Source organism: Chrysochloris asiatica, unplaced genomic scaffold (genome assembly GCF_000296735.1).
Source record: "Chrysochloris asiatica unplaced genomic scaffold, ChrAsi1.0 scaffold00043, whole genome shotgun sequence".
NCBI lineage: Eukaryota > Metazoa > Chordata > Mammalia > Afrosoricida > Chrysochloridae > Chrysochloris > Chrysochloris asiatica.
The window spans coordinates 19,242,102-19,261,421 of NW_006408561.1; the positions used below are offsets into that span (position 1 = coordinate 19,242,102).

The window sequence follows — 19,320 nt, forward strand, 5'->3', positions numbered from 1 at the left end:
GGGGTTTTTTTTTGCGGGGTTGGGGGAGAGGATATACACAAAAACACTAAGGAGTATATAATCATTTAAACAACCAAAGAGCACATTCTGTAAGTCGCCTCCTGCCCACCAGCACACAGCCTTTCTCTTTCCATGAATCTGGAGTTCTCAGCTGCTCCCTCTCTCCATGTCCTTATCTCTGCCTCCATCACTGGTGTCACTGCTTCTCTGGATAAGGTCCCACTCCACTCATGTTCTTCTCCCTTGATGGTCCTAGAGTCCTCTTTTCCTGGACTGTAAGGTTAGCTTTCTTTTGTTGGACTGTAAGAAAGCCACCATTTTAATAACTTCCACATCTACGCTACACTCCCTCCCCTGAGAAGGTACCACTCCTGTTTAAAGTCAGTGTTTACCAAAAACCTACTCCCAAACTCCAGCTGTGGCTGTGTTCCCCATTTCTCCATTTCCGTGGGCATACACAATAATTGTGACTGATCCTTACTTAGTCTACTTGATAACTAAAGGTGTTGGTGATTGAAGTGAGGTTCCCCAAAATGTACTGCTAGGAAACTGACCTCATCATCCTTGTGGCTGGCTGCATGCATAATAGAAAGAGAATAGGCTTTTAAGTCAGGAGAACCTAGTCCAGGTTCCTAATTTAGTCACATGCAGGACACTTCTCAGAGCCTTAGCTTTCGCAATTGCTGAAGAGCAGTAACTAGGACACGTTGGCATGTGGGTATGCTGCTGAGCACAAACCTGGCACACAGTGGGGCTCAAAGGCATTAGTTTCCTCCTCCTCTGCTGCTGGGTGTGACTGCTCTTGCCTTCAGTTTAGGCTTATATCATGTCCTTCCAAATGGTTGTGGCATATTTTTTACTGGCTAATCCAACAAGTAGTCTCCTTTCCCTTGCTGCCTCCATTTGGAACATGGAAACTTAAACAGTTGCTTATTCAGACTCCATTGAAGGCAGGAATGAGACTTAGTCATATGACATAGTTTTGACCAGTAAGACACAACAAACATCTTCTGGGAGATTCTGGTAAAGTTTTTGCTCTTCCTAAAATAAGATGCTTGTGCCTTGTCAGCTCTTTCTCATATCTTAGTGCATGGGATGAATGAAGACATGATGTCTGCAGCCACAGCATCCACTTTGCAACCATGAGGCAATAAGCATCTTGCAACAATGAGGTAATGATGACAGAGCAGACTGGTAAAGAAGCCTGGATTTTTGAAGACATCAACCAGTGGACTGCCTGCCTCCAAACTTCTGGTAACATAAGATAAATAAATGCAGCCTAAAACTGGTGATATATACAAAGCAATTCCTTGAAGCACATTTTGATAGTAGGAAAGCAGGGAGGACTTTTTGTAAGGTGATCCTACAGGAAACAGTACTGGCTATACATACCATCTCAGGGCCTCTCATGGGCAGCCTTTTCCCAAACCACTTTTCTCAAACCAACAGTCACACCATCCATTCCAACTACATATATGTACACCTTTGCCAAGTCACATGTCCAGGGCAGAGACTGTGATTTTTAAAGCCTTTCTTTGATATCACTGTAAAGATTTTTTTTTTTTTTTTGCTGGTATTCTCTAGTCTTCCAAAAGGAATATTTATATTTGACTATATATACCCCAGACTGCTTGTAAGCTACACTTATCTTCCCATACCAAAAAGCAGTAAAAGTCCTTGATAGGTCTTATTTAAGCCTTTGGATACACTTTTGTTGTTGTTAGGTGCCATACAGTTAGTACCGACTCATAGCAACCTTATGCAAGCAGAACAAAACACAGCCTGATCCTGGACCAACCCCACTATCGTTGCCATGCTTGAGTCCATTGATGCTGCCATTTTGCCACTCCATCTCACTGGGGGTCTTCCTCTTTTTCTCTGACCCTCCACCTTACAAAACACGATATCCTTCTCTAGCGAATGGTCCCTCCTGACAACATGTCCGAAGTATGAGAGACGAAGTTTGGCATTCTGGCCTCCATGGAGCACTCTGGCTGCACTTCTTCCAACACAGATCTGTTGGTTCTTTTGGCAGCCCATGGCACTTTCAATATTTTCCTCCAACACCGTAACTCAAAAGCATCAATTCTTCTATGGTCTTCCTTATTCACTGTCCAGCTTTCGCATGCATATGAGGTTATTGAAAATACCATGCTTGGGTCAGATGCACCTTAGTCCTCAAGCTCACATCATTGCTCTTCAACACTTTCAAAAGGTCTTGTGCAGCAGATTTGCCTAATGCAATAAGTCGTTTGATTTCCATGAGTGTTGATAGTTGATTCAAGAAGAATGAAGTCTTTGACAACTTCAATTTTTTCTCCATTGATAAGAATGTTGTTTATTGGTCCAGTGGTGAAGATTTTTGTTTTCTTTACATTGAGATGCAATCCATACTGAAGGCTGTGCTCTTTCATCTTCATCAGTAAATATTTGAAGTCTTCTTCACTTACAGCAAGCAAGGTTGTATCATCTGCATGTCACAGGTTGTTAATGAGTCTTCCTCCAATCCTGATGCCATGTTTTTCTTCATAGAATCCACCTTCTAGGATTATTTGCTCAGCATACAGGTTGAACATCTGCCTCTTGGTCCATGTACAGATTCCTCATGAGCACAATTAAGTGTTCAAGAATACTCATACTTCTCAATGTTGTCCATAGCTTGTCATGATCCACACAATCAAAAGCCTTTGTGTCATCAATAAAGCACAGGTAAACATCTTTCTGATATTCTCTGCTTTCAGCCAAGATCAATTGGACATCAGCAATGATATCCTTCATTCCATGGCCGCTTTTGAATCCAGCTTAAACCTCTGGAAGTTCTCTGTCAATGTATGATTGTAGTCATTTCTGTATTACTTTTAATAAAACTTTACTTGCATGGGATATCAAAGAGATTGTCCAATGATTTCCGCATTCCATTGGGTCACCTCTCTTTGGAATGGGCACAAATATGGATCTCTTCCAATTAGTCTGCCACATAGTTGTCTTCCAAATTTCTTGGCAGAGATGAGTGAGTGCCTACTGTGCCACGTCACTTTCTTGAAAGATTTCAATTTTTATTCCATCAATTCCTGGTGCCTTGTTCTTTGCCAATTTCTTCAATGCACCTTGGACTTCCTCCTTCAGTATCACTGACTCTTGATCATATGCTACCTCTTGAAACAGTTGAACATGAACCATTTCCTATTGGTACAGTGACTCTGTGCATTCCTTCCATCTTCTCTTAATGCTTTCTGCATCATTCAATAATTTGCCCAGAGAATCACTAGCCAGTCCCAAAGACACTTCAGAACTTAAATGTGGGAGAAAAATGCTCCAATTAAAACTGGCAAGACAAACCACTAGAGATGAGAAAGGAAAGAAGGAAGAACAAGATGAGGAGAGTCAGTCAGGGAGAGATAAGTTTCCTCTGGTGTGACTCATTTTGGCAGGAGCTGGATAATTCATTATTCCAGAGGTGCTGTTCAGCCTGGCCTATGACATGATTAATAGCCCAGTCCTGTGTGCATTACAAACAAAACAGAGACAAATTCTAGTGCTTCTAGAAGGCATAAGGAAGCACATGGCTGCTGGCTGGTGGGGAGCCAGTTGGCATCAAGTTAACATGAACAGAATGAGAGGGTATTCCTTCTGGACCTGGGCTGCCCAACATGTAAGAAAATCATCACTCTCAGATGACTGAACATCCCTGCAAGGAAAGAGTGGCAGTGTGACACAGGAAAAGGCCCTCGGTGGCACAGTGTGGCAGAAAGCACTCACACTGGGCAGCCAGACAGACTCTTAGCTCAGTGACTTGGGACAATTCATTAATTTCTTCACTTGGAACTAGAGAAGAGAATATCTATCTTACAAGATTGGTATTAGAATTCAATCAGAGAATGTATATAAGTTACCTCACAGGACGCAGGGCACACAGTGTGTACTTAACCAATTTCAGATGTAGACAGTTCTTAGGGCCAGTTCTCTCAACTATCAATCCAGCCAGCAAACCTAAGCCCAGTAAAATGGCAGTGAACGCTGGGACTGACTGGTACTAAAAGAAATCTCTGGGATGGGGAAGACACAAAGAAGAAGCTTACAGGAAGCTAACACGAGGTGCCATGACCTCCTTCCTCTTCCAGCTAGGCAGTCTAAACTCCCTCTGGCACCACCTACTGGCAGAGCTTAATAAGAAGCCAGATTCTATTAGTTCCAGCAAGTTGTTTCCAACTCATGTGTACATAGTAGAAGCGCTCCATAGGGTTTTCAGGGTTGTGAACGTCACACCTGTCTTCCGAGACAACTTTGGGTAGGTTTGGGGGTTATCAGAGTCCTAGTACCATTATCCTGAAGCAGAGGAGTTAAGTGACAAAGCTTCATAACTAGACAGCTGACATAATAGAGTTCAAAAACCAGAAAATGGTCTCTTTTGTTTGGTAACTTATTTGTGGTGAGTTTATTGTCTTTTCCAAAAGGTTTGGTTGGAAAAAGAAAATTATATTTATGGTGTATGGTCTCTAAGGACAGCACCTTAACCTAGAGGTAGAATTTATAGAACACTAGCAGAGGTATGCTCTGGTAGCGTAGTGGTTACGAATCGGACTGTGAACCACAAGGTCAGCAGTTCGAAACTACCAGCTGATCCGCGGGAGAAAGATGAGGCTTTCTGCTCCTGCAAAGATTTACAGCCTTGGAAACCCTGTTCAGGGTTGCTATGGGTCAGAACCGACTTGACAGAACTTCAACAACAACAACAGCAGAGGTATGGAGGAACTCTGGTAGCATAGTGGTTACAAATCAGGCTGCAAACCGCAAGGTCAGCAGTTCGAAACTACCAGCTGCTCTGTGGGACAAAGGTGAGGCTTTCTGCTCCCATAAAGATTTATAGCCTCAGAAACCCTGTTCAGGGTCGCTATGGGTTGGAACCGACTCCACGGCACATAATAAGAACAACAAGCGAGGTGTGTGGAGTCCTGGTGTGGCACTGGTTAATGCACCAGACTGCAAATCCTTTTGAACTGCAAGGTTGGTGGTTCAAGCTCACCAGCTGCTGCTCGGAAACCCTATACAGGGTCGCTATGGGTCAGAACAGTGTCGATGGCACTTCACAACAACAACAACAACAGCAGAGGTGTATAATGCATACAAGATTGAACCATATGGAATTGCTGGGTTTGGGGCCCAAAATGGCCAAATAGCAGTAATTTTACCCATAAATACAAATACTTTTATATATTAAGTACTTAGAAAATGCTTGCCTCTGATTAATCCCTTTGTATACATTAACTCACTTTATTACTACCCTGTAAGATACGATTGATTATTCCTATTGTGCAGGGGTTCAGAGAGGTGAAATAACTTATCTGAAGCAATATAACTAATAGAGGCAAAGTCTACATTATAAACAGCCCTGTCCAAGTTCAAAAGTGTTACTCTCACTCACTAAGTGAACTAAGGTTGGGAGCTCAAGGTTACTGAGGGCATCAAGCAAAGGTAGTTACTAGTATGAGCGGACTTTAACAAATTCCATCCGCTTTCAATTCCATTTTTCCACAAACTTTTTGAAGCTCCCTCATAATCCCAATCTCACACAAAACAAAGTGAGGGCAGCCATCTTTAGACCCTTGTCTATCTACATTTGTTATCTGACTAAAGCGACAATGTTCAAAAAAGAGTTTATTCTCTTCACCTGGAAATCTGCATACTGCCAGGAGGTTACACTGGCTGTGGCTGATGTGGGAATTCTATTTTAGGTAGATGTGGAAGTAGAGCCACAAGAAATATGTTGAGTAGAATTTCCAGTTTCCCACTGGTGATAAGATTGTATCCATATCATATCTGCCTTCTCACCAGATAGGAACAGGACCTTTGTTTTGAGATCAGTAGACAAAGCCCAGGGCTTGTTTTTTAAAAGTAGATGTGCATTTCTGAAATCTGTGTATTACTCTATTACATCTTGTACTGCAGTCAAGTTACTATTATAGTCAAAATAATATACAACACTAGCATAGATAAAGTCTATGAACAGGAGCCAGTGTGTGTGTGTCCTGGTGGTGGCGGTAGTGGTGGTGGGGTGAACATACCATTTTACTGTGCTTTTCTTACTTTTCTACTTTACTGTAAAAGCAATGGTTGCTTATGACAAAAATTAAAGAGGAATGCATGACACATGAAATACTACTGTTAACTTCCCCCTTCCATCCACATACCCTGTTCAGAGGTAAACGCTATGCATCTAAAATTTTTTTTTTTATTTCCCATGCTTGTAGGTGCCTATAAGTCAGAATAGATTCGAGAGTTGTGGGTTGGGTTTTTTGGTATCTATAGCCCTGGTGGCACAGTGTGATGTGCTTGGCTGCTAACCTAAGGCTTGAACTCACTAACAACTCTATAAAGACTTGTTGTTGTTGTTAAATGCCGTTGAGTTGGTTCCAACCCATAACGACCCTGTAGAAGTCATTTCCAAGGAAATGGTGGGTTTGAACCGCTGACCTTGCAGTTCAAACTGACCTTGAAGTCCAGTGCATCATTCTGCAGCACTGTACCAGAGGTTTGGAAACGCTACGGGGCAGTTCTACTCTATCACGGTAAGTCAGAATAGATGCATGTGCACCTCTCCTTCTTTTCTTTTAAATATATACTTGAAACACAGCAAGGGAAAGGGAGGGTGACAAATAAGACTACACATGTGTACCATATGGCAAGCTGCTTTTTGCACCTGATACTGTCTCTTGGGATCTGTCATATCCCACATACACAGACATCCTCACTGTTTAAATAGCTGCGTAGTACTCCACTGTACAAACAGTCTGGTTTTGATTTAACCAGGTCTTTATTGATAGGCATTTTACTATCGAGTACTTTCTTTAATGAGTGGTTCTGTCAAAGCAATAAATACATAGGACTATAAAATACTTGACAAATTCCATCCAACTGAAATGAAATTCAAAGTAAGTTTAAAAAATAACAATTTAAACAGCCCTGATTTTTTTTAAACTGTTTTATTAATTTCAAATCTTTCAAATGCATATGATTAAAATGGGAAAGCTTTCATTATTGCCCCACATACTTATCAGGGAAATGAAACCTTTCCTTTCACTTGAAGTGTTTTGACAGAATTTCTGAAAACAAGAAAGGAAGGGCCTCTGGGGGAGGAGAACGCACCAGGCCAATGTGATTCTGGCGTTCCTCCTGAAGAGAGGTTGCATTGTCAGCCTCTGCACCAAGCAGATAATCAGACAAAACCAGACTGCAATAAAAACCAAGGGCTCATCAAACTTCTTTTCTACAACGATCCTTGTTTTATTGAACTACTTTACTTTTATTAATTGATTGCAATTCTTTAAAACAGACAGATTAAATAATTTAAAAATCAGTAATAGTCAATAAATAAATCAAATAATAAAAATCAAACTAGACTCCTCCTTCTTTCACATTTATCTTTATTTTAACAGAAGGGTTTTGTGGGAGGGAACCTACCAAAGTCGAGCGGCCCTTGTGCCATGTTTTGTTTCAAACATGCCGTCTGAGTTGTAAGTGTCTGTAACAGTATGGCATCAGCATGTGAGGCTTCAGTGCATGGCCAGGTCAGATGGCTACTACATGCCAAGTGACAGTCCTCTGACCTATGCCGGGGCAGCATCTGAGCTCTCTAATGGAAAACTGCAGCATGGCTAATTCCTTACACCCAGTGTACTCAATATGTATGTGCCAAGTGGAAGACAAACTGTTTTTAAAATCAAGAGATTGTCAAGTTGTCCTCTGGTGACAGACTATAACCTTAAGAATACTGAACTAAAAAAAGAGATAAGATATAGTATGCCAAGAAAAGAATAGAAAGATTATCTGAAGAACAGTTTCTTATCTAGCCCACAAACTGTGAAGTATATAAAATGAATCTTTAAAAACCCGGAACCCTTCCTTTCTGCCCCGTCTTTCTTATTCACCTTTTGCGGTGCTCTTTTACCAGTAGTAAAGGAACACTGAGGTGCATCCTTTTGCCATGTTTTCTTCCTACCTCTTACCATCCTGCGGTGGTGGTGGTGGTGACATGCTGTGGAGTCAGTTCTGACTCTTAGCAACCTTGCAAAGGATTTTCGCAGCTGTAAATCTTTACAGGAGCAGAAAGCCTCTTCTTTCTCCCATGGAACAGCTGGTAGATTCAAACTCTTGACCTTGCAGTTAGCAATCCAACTCGTAACCCACTGCGCTACCAACCTGTACTCATAACAATTCCTGATAAATTCACACTGAGATATAAACGACTGATGCAGTTTAACCTTTTTTTGCCCTCATGATTCTTTATTTTTAAATAAAAGATGTAGAAATTAGTGTACATTTTAATGTCTCGAGATACTTTGAGTCAAGTGGACCTTCTGGTACCTCTGAAAACATGCTGTTTAGCCTGATGCTCACTGTGACTTCACAGACTATGTCTACCATGTAACTGGTCTCCAAAATTATTCATGAATCCCAAATTATATTCCTTAGCCCTACTGCAAAGTTGGTTTGATCAGCAAGGTCAGCAGTTCAAACTCACCAGCCATTCCTCGGAAACCCTATACAGGGTCACTATGGGTTGGAACCAACTCAACAGCACTTATCAACAACAACAAACTGAGGAAACAGGGCCAAGATAGTCCTTGATACCAAATCTTGGGCTTAGACAAAGAAGCCTCTTTTCTGGATACTCTACTGGAAACAAGTCAGAGTGATTCTCCCTCATGTCATAGAGCCAAAGTCCCACATATAATACAGCCAGTCAAAACAGTTAAAAGGTTAAGCTTAGGGTCAAAGTTTGAAACACTCTGATTCCTCATGCCATATTTTAAAACAGTCTAAAAGATCCGTGGCCCATATAGAGACTAGTTAGCACATGTTAAGTATCAACACAGGTTGAAGAATTGCTTATAGTTAATTATGATATGCATATTTGGCCTGCGAGCTATATTTTATAGTAGCTTCTCCGAAACGATTTACAAATTAAATTATTGAAATGTATTTATCATTAGCAGTTTAAATAAATGACTTTTTTTTTTTTTTTTTTTTGGCAAGAGAGTAATTTTTAACTTGGCAGCTGTTTCCAGGCAGATTGTTGTCAGGTTATTGCAGTGACTAACTTTGAACGAAGGAGGAAATTTACAGGAGATTGCTTTATCTTCAGACATTCAAGTTTGCACTTCCCCAAAGAGGCAAGCAATTTTGTCAGTGCCCAGAGACGATGGATTCCCAAAGACACTGCTATGTTTGCATCTTTGTGGCCTAATTCAATTAATAACCTCACATTATTATTTTTGGCTTTTCATATTTACAATTAAAATGTTCTTTAAAAAGAGTAATTCTTCAAATAAACTCTTCAGAAACAGATTATTTTATGGTTGAGTTGGAGGTTTATATGGCAACACAGTACAGAGGAGTAGGTAATATGCTAAAACAAGAGCTCTGAACAGAGAATTGGGAGACTTGAGTTCAAATCCCAGCTGTGACAAGATTACTAATTGGGTGTTCTTTTCCGAAGGCCAAAGGCCTTAGTTTACTCATCTGAACATGAGGGTATTTAGAGATGGCCACTGAAGTTTTTAAATACAAAGCCCATGTATCTGGTAAACCAAACAGGTAGTTAGCAAGTTTTGCTCAAGTTTGTCCTATGATTTATACAACAACAAGAGAGGGGTGTCTCAACCTACGCATGCCTGAAAATCTACAGCAACTATATGCTATTGCTCCAATTTTATGTCTTGACTTCCAGTCACAATGAATACAAACAGTTATCAGCTGAAACTGCAACAGTCAACAGGGGTGTAACTTTGAAACATCCTATGTCTGATGACTGACTACTAGATTTGGAAAAGAGAGGAGAGCTTTTTGGAGAAGGTGGGACTTCTACCTCTCTATTTTCTTGAATATAGCTTTGAATTTACTATCAAACTTTCAGTTGATGATAGAAAGTAGCAAGCCACAAAAAAAATTCATCACAAACACTGTAACATGTATTGAAATGCCATAAAATAGCTAACAACATCCCACTTGGTTCTCTCTCATTGATGAGAAACCCCAGGAATTGCTTTGAACAATACAAAAATTAGCAACTTTGATTATTCTTAATCAGAAGATAATGGCCCAAGGCAACAAGTTCATACCTTGGTTTCTGTTAACATAAAAATTGTATCTAAACATTGTTATTGTGCTGTAAAGCACCTGCCAAGTTAGTTCTGACTTCAATGAGGAGTCGGAACCAACTCTACGGCATTTAACAACAACATAGGGTTTCCAAGGAGCAGCTGGTGGGTTTGAACTGCTGACTTTGTGGTTAGCAGTACAGTGCTTATCCTACAGTGCCACAACAGGATTCCTAACCATAACTTTGCCAAAACCTAAATTAGTCAAAACAGAAATATATTTTCCAATAATAAGCAGGAAGAGTACATTTTAAAAAATATGTAAGAAATGGTTTAGAGATTTTTTTTTTTTTTACAAATAAGCAATAAAATGTGATGGGTGAATTCACAAAGAAGATGCTCATTTGAATGTCTTATTTTAAATTCAAATAATGTTTTTCAGTCCTCTCTTTGAATTACATAAATCATAGACCTAAGACACTTTCCTCACGCAAGTATCAGGGTGAGGCGTTAGACATAGTTTTGAAAGCCAATGAAGAAGTCCTACCTTGAAGTCATATGTGGCATCTGGGTTTTCATCACAAGCAATGACTTCTGGAGCCATCCAGTAGGGAGTCCCGATGAAGGTATTCCTTCGGCCCACTGTTCGATCTAACTGGGCGCTGACTCCAAAGTCCACTATTTAAAAGAAGGTAAAGAGTAATGTCTAAGACCTTAGGCTTTATGTAATAAGATTAATTTATACTTTAAAATTGTATGTGTAAATGAATTAAGTGTACTGGTAAGGAAAACATAATGTATTATATTTAGATACAGCATGGTTCCATGGGAACCAAAAATGGGTATTAATAAAAGGCAAGCTTGGTAACAACGAAAACCAAACCTATTGCTGTTGAGTTGATTGGAACTCACAATGACCCTATGTGTTACAGAGTAACTGCTCCACAAAGTTTTCTTGGTTCTAGTCTTTAAGCAAATGAATCACCAGGCCTCCCTTTTGTGGTCTCACTGAGTGAGTTCAAACCGACAACCTTTAGAGGTTAGTGGTAGTGGTGGTGGTATGCCGTGGAGTTGGTTCCGACTCACAGTGACCCTGTACAGGGTTTCCAAGGCTATAAGTCTTTACAGGAGCAGAAAGCCTCATCTTTCTCCTGCGGAACAGCTGGTACTTTTGAACTGTTGACCTTGCAGTTCGCAGTACTCAAGTGCAAATAATTTACCTAATAGTGGGTAACAGGAGTTAACAGCTCAATTCTGTAGTCAGAAAGCCAAAAAGTGCATCCTCTTTCTGTCACTTACTAGAGATGCAACATAGGATTAGTAGATGAAGTTCTTTGAGCTTTGGTTCCCAATCTGTAAAATGAGAATGACAATATCTACACAGATTTGCTCTGCTATTTAAGTGAGGTAAGCTATGTAACTATGTCTGGTACAGGACCTAGGATACAATATGCTTTCCATACATCACTGTTAATTAATGATGAGTGAATCTTCATTCATAATTAATGATGAGTGAATACTAGGTAAGACAACTTACCTAGTAGATAAGTATAGTAGATATGTATAGTATATACAAACTTAGTCTACATAATATATTATTCTGATTTTAAAATATTCATAAGACACAAATTTGTCACCCTGATTGCTAAGTCACAATATGAGACAAAAGGCAAGAACCAACGTTTGGAATATAAACTTAGAGAATATTTAAGTCTCTTTGAAAATACGCAGTCACGGACAAAGATTCTTTTCTAGATTACAAATCGCATACCTTATTAATTTTCTTAAATGCTATTTGTTAACTCATGTTCTTACTTATACATGCTATGCTGGCAAATGTATGAGGGAATTCTCAAGTTTGTCTGGACAATCCCTGGTCTGTGTGGGAAGGACAGAACCCATTGGACAGAACCCAACAAAAGGGTCCCTTCACTTGTGGCTCTGGCAGATTGAGGTGGCGTAAGCAGGATGCAATGAAAATGGGAAACTGAACATTCATTTTACAGAGTGCTCTGTTCAATAATGAAATCCATGCAAATGCAACTTAAAATGTAGGGGAATGAAGCAGGAACTAGTTATTCTGAAGTACCTGGGTACTTTCAATTAAAAAAAAGTCAGATTTCATGATTATTCTGCTATAAAACAATCATGAAAACAGTTTATAAACTGTAGGAGACCATTTCAGTAAAGTAAGTTTAAATGGTCTCTCCTAAATATATATATATATATTTGTTGTTGTGAACTGATGTTGAGTTGGTTCCGACACATAACAACCCTGTACAGGGTTTCTGAGGAGCAGCTGGTGAGCTTGAACTGCCGACCTTGCAGTTCAAGTGGCTTTGCAATCTGGCACATTAACCCACAGCACCACATCAGGACTCCAAATATATACATATATATGAGGAATATATATATTTATGTTGTTGTTAAGTGCCATCGAGTTGATTCCAACCCATAGTGACCATGTATAGGGTTTCCAAGGAGCAGCTGGTGAGCTTGAACCACCAACCTTGCAGTTTAAACGACTTTGCAGTCTGACACATTAGCCCATTGTGCCACACCAGGACTCTGTATATATAATATATATAATTTTTATATATTGATTAAGCCATGGTGCTCTTCGCTTTTCCACACGCCAATTCACTCTTAATGTTTTTAGAAATGTTAAACACACAAAGGAATATTTCCATTTCCTTTCTTAATACAAATAACCTTCAAATTGACAGTGATGAATTTACATTCATTGCATAAAAACAAAAAAACAAAAACAATGCTGTGGAAATAATCTTATCAGTTCCTGCAATTCCCAGGTTTACTGGTTCTGTTCTTACCTAGTTTAACTTCTGCATTTTCAGTCAGCAGAACATTCTGCCCTTTAATATCTCGATGAATCACTTTATGCTGGTGCAGGTGACTCAGCCCCTGGATGGAGTGGAGAAGAGTAGAGAACAGTTAATAGGAACATATTCCAAAATGCAAGTAAATGATTTTGGGCACTCATGATCCAAAAATAAAGGAAATTTAACTTACTCAGATATTTTCAGAATTACATTCATATATCTGACAGTGCTATTCTAATCCATAGACAACTTATCAATATAAAATGCATTACGCAGGCAGTCCTTAGTATGCTTGAACATCAGATGTAATCTCAGGTACCACGGAACAATACAGAGATACAGTTCTGATACACATAAGTTCCAGTTAACACCGACAATACAAAAAGTGAGGGCCACCTATTTTTGCTCGTTTGTAAGAGGAATATCTGCAGGGGTTCTGTACAGAAAACCAACTCTATTCAACTGAACCTCCCCCCCCCCATTCTTTCTGGCCAGTAGCTGAATTTAAAAAATTCAACAGTATTACGTCTGCCATGCAATTTTAATTAAGCGCAAGAAAATGCTTTTCAAACCAGTCAAGAAATTTCGCGTTGGCTCTAGCCAAAGTGGCTCACATTCAAAAAGGACAAGAGTTTCCATTTCCTTCATTGGCAACTATTACTGCCAACTGATACTTGGATACTTGTGACTTTGTGTACATTATATGAGACAATTGTTTGGTGATATCCAAATCTGATGTTGCTTCATTTCTCAGTGAATTACTCTGCTTTTGAAGTCATTGTGCTATTGAATTCTATAGGCTACACACTTACTCTAAGGTAGTCACATGTTTCTCAGAGCAATTAAATTTTGAGTCTTAATGCAATTGAGAATGATGCTAAAACCACTAATTCAAGGTGTCAAGTACACAAGTATCGTCAGTTTATTTGTATTTTCCGTATCTTTATTTTTTTCCACAACAAAAGTAGAGTATAAAAGATGAAGTTGACCCAAAAAGAAGCAAAATTTTCTGAATTCTCTAATTGAAGAAATTCAGCATGAGAATAGAAATGTGCAAAATTATCTACATATACATTCTATTAGATTATCTATGTATATATTAGATACATAAAGTAAATATAAACAATGTGATAAGACAGTTTGCAATACTGTCTTGGGTCTTAAAATATGATCTTAACTTATCTAGTCATTTTGGCTCACAGTTGGTATCAAACAGATTTAAATGTATGGTTTTCACAGCATATTAGTCACCTCATAAAGTGTTGAAGTCCACTCCCTTCCCTCTTCTACCACTAAAGTAATTCGAAGCAGACATCAGACTATATAACAGGTAAAAGTTGTATTTAATAAGCTCAAACAATGCACAGAGGTTGCTATCTGGAATTTCCTGTGGCCAGAGACCTTTCCATGATTAAATGTCCCTTTGAGAGAGTCCCCTTAACACAATCACCAGTTTCACTGAATGTGAATGTGTTGAAGGATGAAAACTACTGTTTCCACACATTTTAAAGACCCTCTGTGTTACAAATGGTCAACACACTTAGCTGCTAACTAAAATCTAGTTCTCCCAGAGGTACTTCAAAAGAAAGGCCTGGGGATCAACTTCTGAAAAATCAGACATTGACTATAAACCTATAAAGTACAGTTCTACTCTGACACACAGGGTGTTGACATTAGTTGGAATCAACTCATTGGCAAGCAGCTGATTATTGAAAGACGCTAACAGAATGAAACATCTTTGCTGCTCTTAGAATTCTGGAATCAAATGATGGATCCCTTAAGGGCTTCCCATCAGTACAGTAGAGTATATTGCACAGAACCAGCACTGGAGAACTAACAGATTCTTGGGACCTCCTGAATAGTCTGACTGACTTAATAGTCCATCATACAGTCTTTGGTTGGGCTGTTTGAGAAGCAAAGTTTTAACAGTCAGAAATTCAAACTAAGTTTATACCTGGTACATCAAGACTTGGAAATAAATGTCATATGTGAAGGAGATTGCCAGTCATATCTTCTTGTTTCCCTTCCAATTTTGTTTTATGTTCTGTTCAAAATAAATAGCTTTTTCTATTATCCTGCTTACTTTAAAAAGCTTTGTTTTTGAAACCTTTTCCAGGTGTAGCTATAATCTATCTGTAATTGATTTTTAATATAGTATAAAGGAGGTATCAAATTTCATATGTATAGTCCATTGATGAAACACCATTTATTGATTTTAAAACTTTTCCACGCAGCAGTGTTTCCTTTGCCATAAACCATGTACCCATAAATAATGGATCTGTCTCTTGATTCATAATTCTGTTTTAACCGACATTTGTCTATTCTTGTGACAACACTTCTTTGTCTTGATTTCTCAGTAGCTTTATAAGTTGTGGTTATCTGTAGCATAGACCTTCTAGGTTTATGGTTCTTCTTCAAGATTGCCTTGGCTATTCTTAGATCTTTATGTTTCCATATGTTTAAAAAACCAGTTTGTCAATGTCCACAAATACACCCAATGGATTTTGATTTGGAGTGCAATGAAACTATTTATCAACTTGGGGTGGAATGCCATCTTTATAATATTAAGTCTTCCAGTTTATAAATATAATATACTTTATCCATTATTAAATCTCCTTTATTTCCAGAATGTTTTGTAGTTTTCAATGAAGAAGTCATTCACCTCTTTCAAGTAATTTATTTCTAAGTATTTGATTTTTATGCTATTATAAGTGTTATTATCTTAAAATTTCACTTTTTTGCCTTATTTGTGATGCATTTAATAAAAAATCATGTTTATGTCCTTCTTTCCTTCTTCCTTAACTTCCATTTACCCTCCCACCCATCCATCCATCACAGCACATAATGTATTGCTCAAAGGTATTTCTTGAACACATACTGAAAAAGTTTTAACTTTTATTCTCTTAAATTAAGAGGGCAGAGCTTATAAATAAGTAGTGAATATAGTAAGGCACATATAGTAAGAAGGAGTCCTGGTGTGGCACTGCAGGCTAATGTGTCAGGCTGCAAAGTCGTTTGAACTGAAATGTTGGTGGTTCAAGCTCACCAGCTGCTCCTTATAAACCCTATACGGGGTCGCTATGGGTCAGAATCGACTCGATGGCACTTAACAATAACAACATATAGTAAGAATGCTCAATGGACCTATGGCAGCCTCTATATTAGTACTAAGATATGAGTGAAGGGGCTAAAATATGACCAATTCCTGTCTTGTCCCAGAATTGAGCTTGACAAATATGGCATGATAGACAGGATTGTCTGGTGGTGGGCTCTGTAAAACTGGCTTAGTAAAGCTCAGTCAACAGGCAAAATCCTGCCCAGCTATTTTAATTTATTTAAGTGATTAAGCCTCAAAGAACTTTTTTTTAAAAGGTAAAATCAGCTACATTAGGTTGTATGCACTGAAGTGGTTAAAATCACATACTCATACAGACTGTATGTGGTAGAAGGCCATCACTGCAAAAGTCATGATAAATTAGTCACAACTTTCACAGATAGAAAACACAAATGGGTGATCAAACATCGCAAAACAATTCATTTAAGTGTTATCCTTCTTTATGCTATAAAATCAGGTTTTTGATGAAAAATACCATTGGAAAGGAATCCTTGTTAAGGGAGTTTACCCAATGTTAGTCCTTCAAATGGAGGAACACATGGTCTTCACAATTCTTTTCTCTAACTGTATGCAGACAGGCTCTCATTTCTTCTAGAGCAGATCTCACACCAACTGTGAGAACATCGTCACCACTGCTAGAAGAAAGCTTAAAGGACATTTCCTTTATGTTTATTAATTTCAGTAGTAGGTTTAATTAAACATTAAATTCACCTTCCAAAATATCCAGCGATACCTCAAGACACTGGGGGACTGACCAGTCCCCACTTGTTACATACCCGTAAGATCTCTCTGCAGATGTACGCGATCCATTCCTCCTTCAACGTGTTCCCTTTTGTGTTCTTGATCAGATCAGTGACAGAGCCAGCACCACAAAACTCCATCACCAACTGGCAAGGAAAGCAAAGATGCCATTATCAGAATTACATTTTCACAGCTTCCACTAAGTTGGGGCCATAAAACATAGACTTCAGTTTGTATTAGATTTTGCTTTGGAATGCAAAGAAAAAGTGACCATAAAACAATATATTAAGCATAAACATTCAACTTAATTTCCTCTCAAAATGGTAGAAAGAGAAGTTTTTATTTACATTTTTTACATTCCAACCTAAAAATTGTAGTTGAAAATTGAGGAAAATATTCACATTCAAAGTAATAAAAAAAAAAGGGGGGGGGACTGATATGTTGTCCAGATATCATTAAGAATTCCTTTGTGTTTTTCCCCAGTATTCTAACTCATCTGTTCTGCAAAAACAACATCATTCCCTTGTCAGAAAGAGCTATGGTTCTCAAACAGTCCCAGGTCCGGACAATAGAAGTACACACTGTTTGTGTTATTAGTTTGTAAGTAGCACTGTGAGCTGTCAGAGTAAGGACTATCTGTTTTTAATTAACTTCAGCAAATGTTCCCAGGAGGTTAGGAACATCAAATAAATTCAATAAACAATAAACCTTAATTTAGCACCTTTCATCTAAAAAGCTCTAAGCTCTCTATAAATATAAACTCATTATAGTGCTCAGCAACTTTATAAAATAGGCAGAAAATAAATATCTCCCTTATTTAACAAGGAAGTAGAGAAGACTAGAAAAGGAAAAGCAATCTGGTTTACAGCTTTTACATTGATTTTTCTAATTTTTTTTTAACACATCCGTTTCTATACTTTTTCCTTCTTCAATAACACTCACTTAATTGGACACTTAACATAATTTTTTTGTCACTGTATGAGCATAATTCAGAATAGCAACCAATCTATATAGCTTGACAATAGAGATTTTAAAAACATGGGATCAGCACTGGACTGAGAACCACAAGGTTGGCAGTTCAAATCCACTAGCTGCTCCTCAGAAACCCTACACAGGGCCGCTATTAATTGAACTGACTCAATGGCACTTAACAACACCAATGAAATCTCATTGATAGTTTTGGTTTGGGCAAAATGTACATTGTCAATGTGGGCTATGCTTCACAATAATTGTGGGAAGGGGAAAAGAGATGACCGTGTGGATGGACAGGGTTGATCATCCAAGCACATGCATTCACTACTGTTCTGTCGACTTTGTTGTTCTACTTTTATGTATTTTGGGATTATCTATAATACAAACTTAATGTAAATCCTATCATGTGACAAATCATGGTACAACTCCAACAAGATGGGATACAAGAAACATTGTTGGATAGAAAGACAGGACTGTGAGAGAGCAAAACATGTTTTCAACTCTTCTCAAATCCCATTTTGAGAAATGCAGTAACTGGATCTCCTACAAATGCATGCACTCCTTTGATCAACTAGAGAAAATGTTCCACCACTGAGCTGTATTAAGGTCCATCATTATAGTTCCCAAGGAAAGCAGTGGAAGCCCAGTGACTCCAGACTTTTAAAATTAGATTGGACAAAATAGTTTCAAGTATTTAGCAGGAAGCAGTCCTTCTCTGGCACTAATGCCAGTGATTTCTATAATTTACTTTCCCATTCAACTCCAGCTGAAGGCTGCTAAATTCTTTTCTTCTAGTCATGGAACAAAATGATTGTGAAATTATGTCATGGAATTTTTTTCTTAAAGAAAAATAGACAAAGAAACTAGCATTCTCTAGCAATTAGCTCCTGTAGTCACACAGCAACACTAATAATTACTGCCACCAAGCAGCAGGGACCTTCCCTCGCTACAGGTAACCTCATCATGTTAATAAACAGAAACAGGGCTCAACATGCTAAGCCCAGCAGCAAAAAGTCAATAACTTTCCATCTCACAAGTAAGAAATAATGGATCATTAATATTCTTCTGAAATGAAGTTGTCACAGAGTTAGTTTACCTTGGGACAATAATACTTGCTAATGTTTATTGAGAATTTACTGTGTGCCAGGTAGGTGTGGTGCTGTAGGATAAACACCAGACTGATAACAGCAACGTTGGTGGCTCAAACCCACCAGCTGCTCTTCAGAAACCCTACACAGGATCACTATGAGTCAGAACCGACCCAACGGCACTTAACAACAACATTTATTGAGAATTTACTGTGTGTTATACACTAGGCTAAGTGATTTTCAATGGATACTTCATTCATTCTTCTGTCCCTCAATTTCCTTTTCCTATTTATTTGGAAAGGGGGCTTAGTTATAACCTGCAACTTAATCCATAATATGCACTTATTCAGTGACTAGAAAGAGCTGCAAACAGGATACTCTCTGTACTAGTCATGGATCATCCCAAACCACCTTAGACTAAGTTACCTTCCCTCTACTGCCTCCCACACACTATGTAATTATTACAC

At 38.5% G+C, this 19,320-nt stretch overlaps 1 protein-coding gene across 8 annotated transcripts in view; it reads right to left on the bottom strand.

Moving 5' to 3' along the window:
- TNIK (TRAF2 and NCK interacting kinase) overlaps nt 1-19,320 on the bottom strand; it is a 549,276-nt gene that overhangs the window by 168,181 nt on the left and 361,775 nt on the right. For all 8 annotated transcript variants that reach the window (XM_006861839.1, XM_006861838.1, XM_006861835.1 and 5 more), the window contains exons 5-7: nt 16,829-16,939; nt 12,929-13,019; nt 10,645-10,775 (exon numbers count right to left, since the gene is read on the bottom strand). In XM_006861839.1, the coding sequence (XP_006861901.1) occupies nt 10,645-10,775; nt 12,929-13,019; nt 16,829-16,939 (333 nt within the window). The remainder of the gene's footprint in view (nt 1-10,644; nt 10,776-12,928; nt 13,020-16,828; nt 16,940-19,320) is intronic.